This window comes from Panthera onca, chromosome C1 (assembly GCF_046562875.1).
Source record: "Panthera onca isolate mPanOnc1 chromosome C1, mPanOnc1 haplotype 2, whole genome shotgun sequence".
Lineage (NCBI taxonomy): Eukaryota > Metazoa > Chordata > Mammalia > Carnivora > Felidae > Panthera > Panthera onca.
Genome location: NC_138346.1, coordinates 190907817 through 190924733, shown reverse-complemented (window position 1 = coordinate 190924733; position 16917 = coordinate 190907817). Strand labels below are relative to the sequence as shown.

The window sequence follows — 16917 nt, the reverse complement described above, 5'->3', positions numbered from 1 at the left end:
GACAATTGGTCTGGAGTTCCAGGGCACTGTCTCCCCTTGGTGCAGAGCCTAGGGTGCAGCCACTTGTGCCACCTATCCCAAGGCACAGGTCAGGAAGCAGACAAGGGGCATCTCTGTGTGAGCCTAGAAGTCAGCACAGGTGTGTGGGAGCAGGAGGAGAACATACTGGTTTAGCCTGGAGGGTGTCTGGCTGGAAGGGGGCACAAAATAAAAGGATATTCCCAGGTCCTGGGGGGAACCAACCAAACCTTGTGTGGGAGGAAGGGGGAAATAATCAAAGCTTTTAGGATTGGGGTAAGTACTTTAGACTTGCCCTTCTCCAGACTTGATAGATTGTTTCCATGGATGGCCTCAAACTCCAGTCCCACTGCCCTTTGGCAGTGTGGCTTTGACACAGAGACCTAGATGAGCCTTAGCAGCTGCAGCTGTGTGCCACATAAAGCTAAATGGGGTTAGAAACTCTAAGCAGAATGAGCCGATCAGCAGATAAAGATGGGGAAAGATGTGCAGAGGGCAGCAGGGACCCCATGAAAGAGAAACCATGCTACCCTGATAGGGAGCTGCCACTGGTCCAGACGGTTTCCCAAGCCCCAAATGAGGCCAGACAATACTGTCCATCTCTCAGTCTCCATGAGATGCTCCACACCCCATCAACAAATGCCCCTCAAAAGTTGGCAGCTATTGATTTTGTCTGACTAGCAACCTTTCCCACCTTCTTCTTCTACAGTTGACACTTGTAAGACATGGGTACGAAGTACATGAGTTCACTTAAATGCAGATTTTTTCAATAAATATAGAGAGAGTACTGTAAATGTGTTTTCTTTATGATTTTTTAAAGCCATGTTTCTCTAGCTTACTCTACTGTAAGAATACCGTGTGTAACGCATATGACATAAGAAATATGTGTTATTTGACTGTTTATGTTATTGAGGTTTCCAGCCAACAGTAGGCTATTAGTAGTTAAGTTTTGGAGGAGTCAAAATTTATACGTGTATTGTCGAATGCTTGTTGGTAGAGGGTGGTCGGTGCCTTTAAGCCCCTCATTGTTCAAGGGTCAGTTGTACTAATGGGCCCTACCTCCCTGCCTCCTCGGTCACAGGAGCAAGCATGTGAGCTAGACCTGACCAATTGGAAAACCCTATTTCCCTGGACACAGTGATTGAACAAAGAATGGGCATGCGACCACAGCTGCGCCACTCTCCTGCATTCTTATATAGGGTTGCTGGGAATTTGGCTTTTTCTTCTCTGGGATTATTAATTTGGGACAATGTGAGCTAGGAACCCATCTTTCCCCGTGGCAGGTTAAAGCACATGAGAGGAGCCCATCTGGAGTGGACAGTGAGGTCACAGAGACAGAAAGCAGAAGCAGAGAGGGAGAGAGGCTGCAACATGGAGCCTCTGGATCCATCAGTGCTGGAATTCCCAGTTACAGGAGCCAACAAGCCTCCCTTTACACCTGAGCGTGTTTGAATTGGCTTTTGTTCCCCCCAAACCAAAAGCCTCAACTAATCCAGTCCTCTTACTCATACCGACATGAGTAGGCCTCTAAGGATTCTGTCTGACTTCGGCTTCAGTTTCTTTAAGAACTTTCCCTAGATCCCTCTTTGGAAGGGTTAGAACTCAATCCTAGATTCTTCTTTCCACCCTTTTCGGCTTCTGGCCATTGTCTCTGTCTTCTTTGTCACACCCTGACCACTGGCTTCATGCAGGGATTCCCTGGCTCTCTGCATTCCTGCACTTTGGCCAGCACTTCCCCTCAGGGTCCAGCTCTTCTGCAGATGAATAAGCTGGGAACACACCCCTTTGCACGTAAATCCAGGATCCCTGCACTTGAACTGCTCTCCTGAGCAGCCTTAACCCAGCATGCCTGGTCCTGTTGGCTGGTCTTTAGCGAGACCTGGGGCAAGAAGCCACCTACTCCATGAAGCCCCCCTTCACCCTTCTCCTGACCCCCGGCCCCCCCCACACAGAAAGCACAATAAACAGTAACCTTGACGTTAGAAGACCTGAGTTCACGTTGCAGCCTTACCATTCCCTGAACTTTCATTTCCTTGCCTTTAAAAAAAAAAAAAAAAAGGAAACTTAAACATGTGCTTGGCTCAGCTGACCCGGAATCAAACAGAAAGCTGTTTGGTAACTATGATGGACTGTGTCCACATGAGGGGTCAACTGTTTGAGGCTTGGGAGGGCTTCACTGAGAGAGACATCATTGAGACAGGGAATGGGTGGCCCAGGCAGAGGCAATGGTTTGTGTACGAGCACAGAAACATGAGAGAGGCCTTAAGGAAAATGGAGGACAATACGGGGTGACTCAAATGCAGGGGGAAGGAGGGGGGTGGGGGAAAAACAGGCTTCAGAGGTCAGCAGGTGGCAGGCAGATCATGCCGGGCCTTGAGGGACTTTTAAGGAGCTTATCACACTGAGGAAAGAGGGGAGATTTTGAAGAATTGACATGGTCCAGACTTGCACTTTAGGGAAAACATTCTGGTTTCTTAGGGACAGCTGGATGGCACAGAGGATAAGCCTGAAAGCAGGAGGTAGATCAACCTGGGTCAGAGGTGATGAAGGCCAGAGGGGGAAGTTTTTAAGAGATGGGAACCCAGGACTTGTGCACCCCAAAGTAGGCAGGGAATAAAACTCCCCATCTCCCCAGTGAGGCTTCAGCTGGGAATAGCAGCCCCAAGTTCTCAGGCTCCTGAGTCACCTTCTGGGTTCATGGCTGCCCTGAGGCCAGGTCAACCTCCTTCCTCTGTCCTAATTGCTTCCTGCCAAGGAAGCTGGCCCCCTCCAAGCGTCCTTGAGAAAATCCTTGTTAATGCAATTGAGCGTTTCAGGACAAAGCAGGCACCTCCAGCTGCCACTGCCCCCAATTACCTGCAACAACCAACAGTGCCTCTCTGGCCATTACAGGGCAGGGGAAGGAGGACGAGAGGGAAAATTCTAAGAAAAACACGTCAACACTAACTGCATCCCAGGGAGGTCTCAGGGCCTGGGCTGAGCTCCTGTGGATGGTGGAGCAGGTTACACACTACACAACATCCTTGACCAGCAGGGCAGGTGAGACTGAAATCCAGGATTTGTTCCACTTGCCAAGCTGTGTACCATGGCATGACAAGGCTGTATTTGTTCAGAAGAAGGGGTATACTTTTCTCATTAGGCCAAAGGTGCCATCCACTGGCCCAGCTGTATACTTAGGAGGCTGTTCACACTCAGAAGGGGTGGCTTTTCCTAATTTGCTCAAAAGGGCACCATATGGCCTAATTATAATCTTGTCTCTTGGCTTTTCTCTTCACTCCCCACTATCCACTCATTTGGGCTCTATGATGCTTTCCATTGGACAGAGGGAGAAACAAAGTCCATTGTTGGCTGCCATTAGCTCCCTTCTGGGGAAACTGCTCTGCTCACAGGCCCACATATCAGCACCTGGTCTGGCTATTGATGAATGGACGAAGGCCTCCCTCTGGAAGCCAAGCTGAGCCAATCAGACCCTTTTGCTTGAAAACTGGAACTAAGAGATGCAGAGTATTGTCAGCTATTGGTGAGTCTTGACACAGTGTTGGGGCTGCAGCCACTTTTGCAGGGAAACCAAGGAAATCTGAAGAGAAACCGAGGAAAAGAACACAGATACAAATATTGCCAAGAGGAAGAGAGCCTGTGAGGCCCAGAGAGGAGAAGGGAGAGACCTTGTGGCCAGTTTCGGTTCTTTTGAGGCCCAGCCATTCTTGATTTTTCATCTTCAGGGTCCCTTGTAATCTGCTCCTCCCTTCTTTGAACTAACTCAGGTGGGTCTCTGTTCCACATAACCAGAGTCGTTGCTAGAATAAGGACCTCGGCCCCAAGGGAGTCGTTGAGGCACCCCTAACGATGAGCTCCCCACCCCCCCCCCACCCCCGGGGCCTCTTCTCCCCTGTCCCTAACCCCAACCCTATCTTAGCTTAGGGAAGAATAAGAGACCTCAGCACGGTCACACCTTTTATTCACTGTCAGTGGAAAAACACACCATACAGCACAGGGTTGAATAGTGAGGACAGTCACTGCGGGCACAGTCGGGAGCAGCACATGTGGAGAGGACAGGGGGCCACACTAGAGAATGAGTTGGGATGCCCCCCTCTGCCACCCAGCACCCCTATTTCCCCAGGTCTCCATATGCCCACAGCCTCCACAAAGCAGGAAGGGCCATACACCTTGGGAGGCCTGGTCCTGCCCCACATTCTGGCAAAGGTAAAAGAAAACCTTGAAAATTTCAGAAAGAAAATTCCATGTTTTTCTGAGACTTTTCAATTGCAGAATTTGACCTTTTTTTCCCGAAAATGATAAATAAAATACGTAAGAAATATATTCTTGCTTCCACAGTGATCCCTAAAGTCAGAACAAAACCTCACCCAGGGTGGATCTTCAGGAAAATGTGTTGATTTTGTACATTTTTGTGTAAAAACATTTACAGTGTCAGCTTACTACCCTGTGTAGAAACACCACATTATTCTCTCATTCTTTCTCTTTCCTTTCTCTTCCCTCCCCTCCTTCTCTCTCTCTCTCTCTCTCTCTCTCTCTCTCTGCAGCATGATGAAATTCTACCTCTAGAAATTGTCAGGAAAAGATTCAGTGCCTTAGCTTATGGGCTTCCTTTTTCTTAACTTTTGATTTGAAGGTAAGTTATATAATCCTGATTATAGCTCAAAGGACTGGAGTGGCCATGTGAAGTAGACCTTGCTGATGATTTTTAGAGATAAGAAATAAGGGGCTCATCAATCAGCCCCAAAGGATGAACGAGGACAGAATGCAGTTAGAAGGTAGATTCTGAAACCTTGTAATTCAGACTTGCTGCAAAAAGAGACAAAACTTCAAAAGGAGAGTTTGAATATACTCTATGTATTGTTTTCACTGTCTATATATTTTTGTGTCTCTACAAGTCATGCTTCAATCTCCACTAACCTTGAGCTTTATGGCAAGTCCCTCATACTGGCACAGGGATTGGAGGCCTGCCTCTCTTCTCAGGGCAGGGTCAGTGCTCTACCACAGGAACTCCTGAGCATGCAGCCTGTAGGACATCCAGGAGCATGTGGGAGCAAGACGTGGCCTGCCTGGGCTCCTCCTATCAGCAAGATGGTGTTCCCAGTTCCCAGCCTGGTTTTATGTGTTCACATCACTGGGTTATCTGACAATGTTTGGCCAGACTGCAAATATCACTCACAGGATACACTGAGAAGCTTGGAGTGATCAAACATGCTCTCACGGGTAGGACTTACCCACCAACTGGAGAAAGACAAAAACAGTTCTCGTAGGGAGGAATAGGATAGTAAAGACAGTGCAAAGAAAGTGCAGGGTGCTTCCAGGGATCTGAGTCAGGGGCTTCCCAGGACAGCATTGACCTGTTAACAGAGCTGCCCAGAAGCAGACAACAAGATACTTAAAAATGTCAGGAGTTCAACCAAGCTCCTACTTATTTTTGGAAGACCACCACCTCAGAAACTTCTTAGCAGGAAGCATGTACAAGACCAAAACTAACTTAGCCTGCCCTACAGGCAACTTCATATGACTCAGATCATGGGTTCGAGCCTTAGCACTGTGCCACTCCCTGACCGTGTGCTCTTGCACAAGGGATTCCCCCCCTTTCTGTGTCTCACTTCCCAAGTCTGGAGAAAGAGAATGAAAATTTCTATTTCCTAGGCTGGAGAATAGAAAGAGATGGAGTACATGGCAAGCCTTTGAAAGTCATGAAGTTTTGCGATCGTGAGTTAGGTTAGATTCAATATTTGGGGGATGGGAACCCCAGTTTGTAAAAAGTCTTCCACTGGAAGTCTCAGCTAAGCCAGGCTGTTGAATATCTATGCATCTTCAGTGCTGAGTGGTAGCACAAGATACACCTAATGACCAGCTCCTCAGAGCAATGGAACATTCCTTGAGGCATTATTGGATAAAAACTTGCTGGTTACTGCCTGAGGATGTGAATTTCCAGCCTTACCACATGGCTGGTCATAGGCAGAAGACAGAAAGAGTGTGGCAGCTAAGTGGCCTTGCTACCTCCAAGGGCAGCAAGAAGGAAGGTCCAATAGAGTTTGGGACCAAAGGTCAGCATCCTCAAGCAACCTGCAAAGAAGGGAGGACAGGTGAGCACTCAGAAGAGGCATGCCGCATCTCTTTCCTGGAGACACAATCCCGTACTCCTGACTCGGCAATCACTCCCTGCTCCTACCCTGGGCTGACAGCACCTGTATACGAGATTGTTGTCACCAGCAGCTCAAGAGGAAATCTGTCACTGCATATCAAAGCTAATTTCTGATCACAAGTACAGTAGAAAATAAAGTGAAAGGCTTGAAGGAGCAAGATTAATTTTCTGGCAGTCAAAGCATGCAGCTGTATAGCTCACGGATCCAAAATCGGAAAGCAGACATTGGAAAGCAAAGCCAGTGCACCTGGAAGATGATGGATTACCTGGCAGACTGAGGATCTGGGGTTAGAAAAAGCCTTTCAAATGGAGCACATCCCCAGCACTTTTTAGGCATTTTGGTCCATAAGTGCAGTCTGGCAACCTGAACAGTGGCCAGGTGGTCCTCTTCTTCTAGGTCCTTCTGTTTCTGTAGCAGTGAAAGAAAAAGCCCCTCTTTGAAACTAGACCAAATCTGGAAAGGAACTACCAACATGTGGAAGATACACTAGTCTCACTCTCAGCAAACCTGTCTTTTCTGTTTCTGAAGTCGGCATCCAACCAGAGCAAGCGCATAATAGAGAGTTGCTCACTGAATTGAAAACGGTCATTAAAAAGGAAGCAGCAGAAGCTGCTGACAGTGACACCTCAGGACTTGATCTGATAAGAAAAAGTGTTATTTGGTAAGTTTGCTGGTATTTTCCCTCTTTTTTCTCAGCTCTCCCTCCCCCCCGCCCTGCAAAATTAGCATTTTCTATATTCGTTTAATCATTTTACAAGAAACTAAGTAATATAAAGTATGTTTTAATATCCTAAACTAATAAAATGACTTTAGCTCTTTCAAAGGGTTCTAAAAAAATAAGTATTACATAAATATCAGTGTTTCTTAAAACTTCCATTCACATGGTTCCTAGACTTCCAAACACTTTTCATTTCATCTCTCTGCAGCTCTGGGTGGAGCTGAGCTGAAAGATTTCATAGTTCCTTTCGAACTAACTAGCCTTTCCATGCCCTCTGCTCAGCTGTGTGTGACGTTTCCATCTGAGACTCTGACCACTGCCTCACCCTCCTTTATGAGCTTCCAGAGGGCATGGAATGTGTTCTGTAAAATACCATAACCTTAGCACCTAGAGGTGCCTGGCATTGAACAGGTGCTCAATAAACGTTAGGTGAAGAAAGGATTGAATGAACGTTCCAAAGGCTGGGGCTGGAGGGGCCAGGTAGAGTCAAGGGGGCAGGGCAGAGACCACCTTTAAGGAATTTACATCCTTAGCAAAGGACAGGTCCACTTTGGCCCTTTAATTGGGATCTGTGGGACCACATCCTGTAAAGCATAATCCCAGGAAGAATAGACTTTCAAAGCAGACCCACAGCCCCCCGTCCTCAACCCTGTCTCTTGGGGCAAAAGCCAACTCTCTATGCCCGTGTTCAGGGCCATGACTGCGGGGTGGGGCTAGACCACAGAATACCTGAGGATCTGTCTCTTTTCCAGGGTGAGGTGGTCCCTCAAGGATCTTGACTGAGGGGAGCAAGGGCTTGGGCAGAGGGGTGGGTGAGCCAGAGAGTGAGGCTAGAGTACCCCTCCCCCTGAGAGGTCATCGGGTTGGGAGGTGGCCACGCCCCTCCTGGCCAGGGGCCCTGCCCCTCACCACCCTCTACTTCTGCATGTCGCACTGAAGCAGTAGCACAATGGATGGGTCACTCTTGGCCGCCTCCTTGAACTCCTCCAGTGTAATCTGGTCGTCCTTATCCTGGTCCATCTTCTTGAAGATCTTGTCCACACGCTGCTGGGGCGTGAGCCCATCCTGGTTCATACGCATCATGATCACAGTGCCCACCATCTTGTAGATAGCCTGGCAGGGGTGGAGGGGAAAGAGGGGAACTGTGAACACCCACAGTGAACAGAGACAATGGCGGTGTGGGGGGGGGGGGCGGTGCGGTGAATGAAGGAAGTCAGGGGTGGGCAGAGAGAACACTGGGAGATGGCAAGGATACTGGAAGGTGATGTATGGTCACTAAGACTGAATATTTAATGGTTATCTCATAACCAAAGATGTCTAAAACCCAAGTCTTCTCCTCCAACTTGCTCTCCCCCCAGCATTCCCTTTCTCATGAAAGAGCAAATTCATTCTTTTAGTTGTTCAGACCAAAAACCTTGACGTTCTTGACTCTCCCTCAAGTCCAATCCTTCAGCAAACCTCGTCAGCCCAGATTTTGCATTAGGTCCCATATCAACCACTTGCACTGCTCCTGACTGGCCTGCAGTGGAAACCTCCTAACTGGTCTCCCTGCTTCTGCTGCCTTCCCATGCCCTTCGTCTATTCTCCACACGGAGAACAGAGAGCTCTAAATGGTTTCCCTCTTGCTCAGAATAAAGTTAAGTCTCTACCCCAGACTGTGAGACCAGGATCCTGGCTGCCTACCTGACCACTTCCACTCTCCCCTCTCTCACTTCTCTCGTACCACCCTGCTCTCCTGGCTACTCCTTGAACTCTGCAAACACAGTCTCACCTCAGAGTCTTTGCATTTACTGTTCCCTCTGCACAGAATACTCTCCCCCACCCCCAGATTAATCTACATGATTAACTCCCTCACCTTATTCAGGTTGCTTCTCACATTTCACCCTATATACACCTCCTCCATCGCGTTAGCTCCCCTTACTTTGTTTTTCTTATGTCCTAACATTTATTGCTTCACATGCACAGGGTTTTTTTCTTGTTGTTTCAAAATATTCTCACTGTAGAAGGAATGTCCTCCCCCCCACAAAAGCAGTAACTTTGAACAGTGCCTGGCACATGGTAGCACTCAATACAAAGTTGTTGAAAAAATAATGAGTTAGAAACATAGGCTCTGAAGTCAGATTCCCTAGATTTGAATCATGAACCACCACTTGCTATGTTTCCACATCTGTAAAATGGGGTTTCTGCCAGTACCTACTCCATAGGGTTATTGGATAAAGCACTTAGCATAAGGCCAGTCCTTACACTGCACGCCCAACCAATGCCAGTTAGCCACACTGGGTCCTGGGAGGCGGGATGCGGGGGCAGGTGGGGTGCAGCGGGGATGTTCCTGAGGCCCGACAGTAAGGTGACTGGAGATGGCTGGAGAGGACGTGCCCCGAAGCGAGGAGCGCGTCACCCCAGCACACCCTGGCCTCCCGGATCTGCCCCAGCGCACCTCGATGATCTCCAGCATCTCCAGGCGCGTGATGCGCCCGTCGCCGTCCAGGTCGTACATCTCAAAGGCCCAGTTGAGTTTCTGCTCAAAGCTGCCGCGGGAGGTGACGGAAAGGGCACAGATGAACTCCCGGAAATCGATGGTGCCGTCGCCGTTCTTGTCAAAGGTGCGGAATGCGTGCTGCGCAAACTTGGAGGCGTCGCCGTAGGGAAAGAACTGAGGCGCGGACGCGGGTTGTGGTGAAGCCGCAGTCTGGATGTCTCTGCCCACCCGCGGCTGTCCGGCCCGCCCCCTGGGGTTGCCTAGCCCCGCCCCGGCCATCCGGCCCGCCCCCTGGGGTTGATTGGCCCCGCCCCTGGCCGTCAGCCCGCCTCCTAGGGTTGCCTAGCCCTGCCCCCGGCCATCCGGCCCGCCCCCTGGGGGGGGGGGTTGCTTGGCCCCGCCCCTGGCCGTCAGCCCACCTCCTGGGATGGCCTGGCCCCGCCCACCTTGATGTAGAGCTGCTGGAATTCCTCCAGGTTGAGGATACCGCTGGGGCAGTCCTTCAGGAAGCCCTTGTACCACTGCTTCAGCTCCTGCTCGCTGAATTCGGTGTTCTGAACCAGGTCCTCCAGCACCTCTGGGGCCAGTTTGCTGTTGGTCTTCCCCATGGCAGGGCCTAGAGGACAGGGGCTCCCTCAGTTTGGTTCAGGGCAAGGCCGCCTCACCAGCGGTCCCCAGGTCCCCATAGGACGGGTTCTCTTTCTCCACAACAACCCCTCCCATAACAAGTCCCACATTCTCACAGCCAGGATTCCTCCTTCCACAGCAGGATGGGTCTCCTGCTCTCACCTCCACCCTCCACAGCCTCCCCCGCCTTCCTACAGCTAGGCTCTATCCTTCACACACTTTTCCACAGGACGCCCTGCCTCCCCCACCCCCTTCCCCTCATCATACATTTCTCTCCCATAGCGGCCCCTCCCCGCTCCTGGAGGCAGGTTTTCCCTCCTGGCACCCAGGATCACCACCCCCAGGTCTCGGCTCCTGGCCTTCTGGCTGACTGGCGCTGATGCCACAGCCTGCATCCTCCCCTCTCCCGTTTACACCTGGCATAGCCCCCCACACCCCTAGAGTCTTAATCCCCTCTCCTTGCTATTTCGAGCTTTCCACGCTCGGCCCCTACCCGCCTCTGCAGGCTTTTTTCTGCTCAAGGACCTGAGGAAGGTTCCTCATATGTCCCGCCCCCGGCACCATCTCCCAAGTTCTTCCTCAAGGTTTTCTGGGCCACCCCAGCAGGAAGCTTGTCCCTCCCCTCCTCTGTACAAATAGAAATCCTAGCTGATAGCATTGATGACCCTGACTAATCCTGTTTTTCATTAGTCACTCATTCCCTGAGCATTTATTGAGGCTGGCTGTGCTAGGTCCCATGCCAGTGATGGGGATAAAGTAGATACGGGCCAACCTCAATAGCTCATAATTGGGCCAAAGAGGTAGCTGGCTGATTGTCAAGGGCCTTCAATCCATGCCAAGGAGTTTGGCCTTTACCCACAGGGATTTTAAAGCAAGGGCTGGGAAGATAGCATTCAGTCCATAAACACAGAATGCTTACAAATGTCAGGTCCTGAACTAGGCGCTGGGATGAGAAAGTAGGAATGTGTTTTAGAATTTTTCCTTTGGCTACAGCGTGCAAGATGACCTGGGTGGGGGAAGGTACAGAGAAGAGAGGGGCCTGCTGCATGGTTCAGGTGAGAGACGGTGACACCGAGCAGAGGCCGTGGAGTGACATGGATGGACCAAGCCATGTTAGGAGGAGGCGCTGGCAGGACTCGGGTGACTGAATGTGGGGATGAGAGCAACACAGAAGTTGAGGCAGAGGCTCAGATTTGGGGCTGAATGAGTGGAGGTGGTGTTGCTGAGAAGCGGGTTTGGGGAGGATGAAGAGCCATTCCCCCACTGGAACAGGAGCCCCTCATGCAGCCTGTGACAGAGGAGTTTCTGCAGAGGGAGGTACAGGCCCTCCCCAGATGTATCAGGAGTGAGGCCTTGCCAGGCCCTGAAGGCCAGGTAGACATTCTCGGCTGACCTCCATGGGAGGAATATCCCTCCAGGAACTGTTTCCAGGACCTGGCCCTGGAGGTGAGTTTGACCTGCCTGGAGTCTCTTTGGGAAGGCACCAGACTCCGACCCCAGGGTAACCTGTCATGAAGATACTCTGGAAGAGGAAGTTGTCAGGCTAGCAGAAGAAATTCCTCTTCCATAGCCCACTGCATGCCACTGTGGCTTCTAATCCTTACTGCTAGGGGTGCCCTGAACAACCAGATCTGAGACTGGTCTGTTCCATGCCCCCTCCCTTGCTATGTGGCTTCAAGTTAGTTACAAGATATCTCTGGGCCGCACATGCCTCCAGTGTGCCATGAGAAAGATCAAGCAGGAGTGGGGGTAGCGACATCCTCCCCCGCCTACCACCCCCAGAGGATGAGGAGTCCTCTATGCTCCCAGGAGAAGCCAGGGAGGGGGAGGCATGCCATCCTCAGGAACCCCGAACGTGGGGTCCAAAACAGCTGCACTGGGCACAAGGATGCCTCTGGAACACCTATGGGCAGAAGAAGGAGGCAACATCCCCTGCTGACCCCTCCCCAAGTCCAAAGCACACTGCAGGCTCAGGGTGTAGCCAAGCGAGCTAGAGAACCCAGAGGGAGAGGTGTCCAATAGGGGAGGTGGAGCCTTTCCCGCGTTCTTCTGGGGGATGTGCCTGAGCGTCTGTGTGAGGGGCTGGGTGTGGGCGGGAGCATGTCAGTGTATGAGACCGCAAATCTGTCAGAGTACACATGTCTGCGTGTGTGCGTCATGATGTCTGTGTGGCTCTGGCCTTCCGTCCCTTGACTCCTTCCTGCCTTGTGCTCCCTTCCCACAATTCTCTATCTCTTGGGGTCACACCTGTTCCCAGCCCCAGTTTGGTCCCAGGCCCACTGAGGATTATGCCTCTTCCTTCATTTCTCTTCATTTCCTCTATCGTTCTTGGATTGCCAGTCAAAGCTGGCAGTCCCTTTAAGATATCGCCTTATTTGGGGGCACCTGGGTGGTGCAGTCAGTTAAGCATCAGACTCTTGATCTCGGCTCAGGTCATGATCTCACAGTTTGTGAGTTCAAGCCCCACTTCGGGCTCTGTGCTGAGGGTACAAAGCCTGCTTGGGATTCTGTCTCTCCTTCTCTCTGCCCCTCCTCTGCTTGTACTAGCTCTCTCTCTCTCTGTGTGTGTCTCTCTCTCTCTCAAAATAAATAAATAAACCTTAAAAAAAAGATATCCCCTTATTTTAGTGAAAACTGGAACCCAGAGAAAGGAGACAACTGGCTCAGAGTTACACAGCAGGTCAGTGGAAGGGTCCAGATGAACACCCAGGCTGAATCCATGCCACCTGCCTGGACTACTCTCTCCAATTTATGACTACTCTTGTCCAGTACAGACCTTCCCCACTCCTGCCTGCCTTCTGGGAAAACTTTAGCTCTGATCTCCCTCTTGGCCTCAGTGGGTCCATCTTACTGTGCTCCAGCCCACTGTATCTGACATCTAGGAAATATCCACCCCCCGGGGTGGCCCAACAGCTCCTCTGACTCCCCTCATCTACAACCAGACACCCTCAACCTGTGGCCATCTTCTCTCTCCATCGGCCCTTCCTTCCTTTCCTCCTCCATCCCAGAGTGGAAGTGCAATGTTAATTACCTTTACTTTCCCCTCTTCCTTTTCCCTAGGTCCAACTTGCAACCAAGCCCTGCTGTTCTTTCTTTTGATGCTCTCCTGGAAACTTCACCATGTCCTCTCTCCCCCTGCCCCCCATCGTCAAGGCCAGGGGCACAGCTAAAGGGGCTGAGATCCAGGTGAAGCATTGCATGCGAAGCCATGCCCATGGGCTCAGCTGCCTCAGAGGAAGTGTCTTTCTTCTGATTTCTCCGTTCTGAGGCAGCTTCACCTCTGGTTTTGCCCATAAGTATACGATATAGGCTAGAGGTGGATATGCCCATGGGCCCCCTTGTACTCTAGAATCTTCTAGAATCTGGCATCAAGGTGCCCACCTGTCTAGCCTTACTTTCCACTGCTCCCCTCACAACTACATGCTTTTCAGTTAGTTTTCACACAGACAGGACCTATTTCCCTATTGCATAGTGGCTTTCCCCTCCCCTAATATCCTTTCTTCCCCTCTGGGCTGACGCAGCTATCCTCAGCACTCAGGCCTGGCTGAAGCCTACTTCCCAGCCTGGACAGTGGACAGTCAGCAGCATGCACCCAGCCTTTGAGGGCTGTGGAACTGAGCCCCACAAGCGTGTGGACTCCAGAACTCTCTGACCCTCACCTTGTGCTCTAGAATTCTAGAATGGAACCTGATTTGGGAGAGATCTTCGTATTAAGCCCTGGCCCAAGTCAAAAAATATTCTTAAGTTGTTTGCTCAATGGCAAAGAGTTTATCCCCCTCCGCCATATAACCAAGTCCACTTTGGGGCAGATCGGAGAGTGAGAAAAGCACTTTTCCCATCATTCCGAGTTCTGCCCTCTGGTAGCTGCCTCACACCAGTCCCGCTCTGCCCTCTGTGGCTGCGCAGAACTGCCGGCAGAGACCCAAAGGCCATGTCTGGCACAGAGTAGTTCAATGAATGCCCCTTGGTGGATTACACAAGAGGGGCAGAAACCTCGTCTTCCTCCTTGGAATGGCGTCAGTCTCTTTTGTTTATCTGTGTTCTCCTGCCATGGCACCCACTTCAGAGACAGTGGAACCCAGACCCGGGGAAAGGAAGAGTTCACTGAAGGCCAACTACAGCCCACCAGTAGCAAGGCAAAGGCCCTGGGGGCATGTTCTGTTGGGACTGTGGCCCCGCTGAACATCTGCAGGCTCCCCTGCCTACCTCTTGAGGGTTGCCCTCCAGCTGTGAAGGAGCTGGCACTGCCCAGTACACAAAGCTGCTGCCCCTCTGTGCTCACAGGCTTCTTCCAGAGGGCAGAGCTCCAAGTTGTGGGCTTCAAATGGGGAAGTGGCAGTGAGGGTAGGAGGGATTGAGGGAGGCAATAATCCCACACCCTCACCCAGCTTCAAAGGAGCTGGTGCTGAGACGGTTGCCATGGTGACAACAGCTCCCTGGTCAGGAGATTTTTCTCCTTCCTCTCCTCCCTTTGCTCCTCACCAAGCAGCTGCCATAGCGGCACGTCTTCTCCCTCTCCTCCTTAACGAGGGGCAGGGCATTACAAACAAAACGTGGGCCCTAGTGACCACCTCCACTTTGGAACTGTCCATGCCACGTGGGCTGGTGGTCTGGGAGGGGACTCCGGACAGCTGAGACCGGGCCTTGGCTTGGAGAGTGTGTGGGAGGGGGAGGCCTGGGTAAGAAGCAATGTCCCCTTGGTGAGGACTAACGCCCCCCAGGCCTCCTCTCTGAAATGCCTAATGGCTCAGGGCAAGAGTGAAATGGTCCCATCTGCCCATAATTAGCCACAGAACCAGAACGTGTCAGGGTTGGAAGGCCGTTCAAAACCATCTCGTCAAGTCCACCCTCTGTCCGGCCCCCTTCCCCATTTCACGAAGGGTCAGAAAGGGAAGTAACTTGGTCAAAGGCAAACAGCAGGTGGGGCAAAGGGAAGATTTAACCCAGCTCTTCTGCCCTCCAGATTCAGGCCACCTTAGGGAAAGGAGTGACACAGTCCATATGGAGCTTTGGCAGATCCTTGTGGGGCAGCAGGAAGATAGGAGAGAGAGAGCAACTGAGTGCAAGAAGGCTAGAAAGGATCCAAATTAGAGATGTTTGAGAGGCAGGACTCAGCGCCTGTGAAGGGTGAGGGGAAAGGAGAAGGCTGGGACCTTGACAGCAGTGACAGTCAGGTATGGGTAGTCTGCTGGGGGTGGTGCCCCTGGTTCATCCTCCAGCCAGGATGAAAGAGGCCAAACATGGGACCTCTGCCTAGCCCTGGGACCATGGGAGGTGGCAGTGCTGTTGAGGAAGTGTGAGGAGAAGAACTGGGCGGGGGGGGGGGGGGGGGCGGTGTTCTTCCCTCCCCCAGGTATGCTGTGAGCTCTGTCACCTTGAGGGGTGGGAGATGGGGACAGTCTGAGGGGACAACGTGAGGTGGGAGTAGGCTCTCCATGGAGGTGGGGGCTGTCTTTGGGGACAGGGACCTTGTGATGTGAAGTGCAGAGCTAGCTGCTGGTGGGGCCGGGTGGCATGGGTGGGGGCTATCTGTGGAGGTGGGAGGTTGCCATGGTGCTGGGCAACTACACATACGCAAAGGGGAAGGGTGATTACTGCCTCCTTGAGCACCAGCAACACCACACCCCCAGCGTGGGTGGGTGTGGGTGTGGGTGTGTGTTGTGTGTGTTGGGGGCCAGAGCAGTGGGTGCTCTTACCTGATCTGGGAGTAAGAAGGCGGCTCTGCCTCCTTCCCTGAGACCCATGGGGCCTGGATTAGGGTGGGAGTCCCTTCCCCGGGGGCAGCCCTCCAGATGCTGCCGCTTATGGAGGAACCAGGGGTCAAGGAGATGAATGAGGGGAACAGGTAGAGGAGAATGGGAATGGAGAGTGGAGGGGGAGGGGACAAGGGCCTCTGCCCGGCCCCGCCCGCGTTACCTGAGGCCGCTCGCCGGGTCGCTGGATGGCTCTGAGCCTCGGCGGGCCGCGGGGACCGAGACTGGCTGGCGGGCTGGAGGCCAGGCTCTCCGAGGTCCGCACCGGAGCCGCCTCCCAGCTCTTGTATCACTATGTCTCTCGGAGGCGACACGATTTGCATAAGCCCCGCCTCATCCCGGGCAGATCGGGCGTTGATTGGCTCCGCTGGGGCGGAGTGGCAGGCGGGGTTTCAGGTGGGGACTGGATGGCCAGTGAGGCCCGGCTGCCGAAGCGCGCCCCGCCCGCCCGCGCTGACCTTCTCGGAGTCGAGAGGAAGGGGGAAGGGCTGTGCCCCCGACTGTACCCCGCCCTAGGGTTCAGACTCCGGGCCTCAGTCTGCGGCCAAAGGTGATGATTGAAGTGGATTCGCGCAAACAACCGCACGGTTGCTGTGGAAACGGGAGAGCCACAGCCGAGTCTCTAAGCCTTCCCTTCCAGGGCCCCAGCCGGGGGTGGGGATGGAAGAGGGGATGAGTCACAAGATGCGACCCCCTCCAAGTCCCACCCGAAATTGGAGGAGGGCGACGGGGAGCTGCAGAGAAGCTGACTGGTGGAGGGAAGAGCTGGGGTGGTCGCCCACCCACGCCTTCGCTTCGCCCCCTCAACACACGCCCTGCGCTGCCGGCGGGGAACTGAGAGGAGGGTGGGCGGGCGCGGAGAACGCAGCGCCGATGGCGAAGCGCCCAACCTCTATCTGGACCCACGCTAGTCCTGGGCTCCCTACAGCCCCTAATTCCGATCCTCTCCAGACAGGCCTTCCTTATTGCTCACGGACCCCCAAGAGGCCTCTCGGGATCTCCCCCAGAAGGTCCCCCTGCCTACCCCATGCACCTTCCAGTCTCCACCCTCCCATCTTCCCGTCCCGCAGACGGAGCCGGTCCCCAGCCGCCGCCAGTCTCCCAGTCTCCGGCCTCGGATGTTGACACAAACCCGAGGTGGTTTACACTGAGTGAGTCTGGAAGGTTTCAGGG

The 16917-nt window shown here is 52.7% G+C and overlaps 1 protein-coding gene across 1 annotated transcript; it reads right to left on the bottom strand.

Annotated features, from left to right (window-relative positions):
- Window positions 1-3959: 3959 nt before the first annotated feature.
- On the bottom strand, window positions 3960-16374 carry HPCAL4 (hippocalcin like 4). Its single transcript, XM_060621752.3, has 4 exons — window positions 15908-16374; window positions 9811-9980; window positions 9323-9538; window positions 3960-7998 (listed from the first exon to the last, which is right to left on the bottom strand). The coding sequence occupies exons 1-4, from the start codon at window positions 16065-16067 to the stop codon at window positions 7801-7803; spliced, it is 744 nt and encodes a 247-aa protein (XP_060477735.1). The 5' UTR covers window positions 16068-16374; the 3' UTR covers window positions 3960-7800.
- Between the last annotated feature and the right edge of the window lie 543 nt (window positions 16375-16917).

Bases quoted from the DNA above. Each gene is read 5' to 3' on its own strand.
- HPCAL4 (XM_060621752.3), bottom strand. From the start codon at position 16,067: ATGCAAATCGTGTCGCCTCCGAGAGACATAGTGATACAAGAGCTGGGA. The intron at 9,981-15,907 runs GTAACGCGGGCG...CCTGTCCTCTAG, and splicing joins GACCCGGCGAGCGGCCTCAG to GCCCTGCCATGGGGAAGACC. The intron at 9,539-9,810 runs GTGGGCGGGGCC...TCCGCGCCTCAG, and splicing joins TCCAGCAGCTCTACATCAAG to TTCTTTCCCTACGGCGACGC.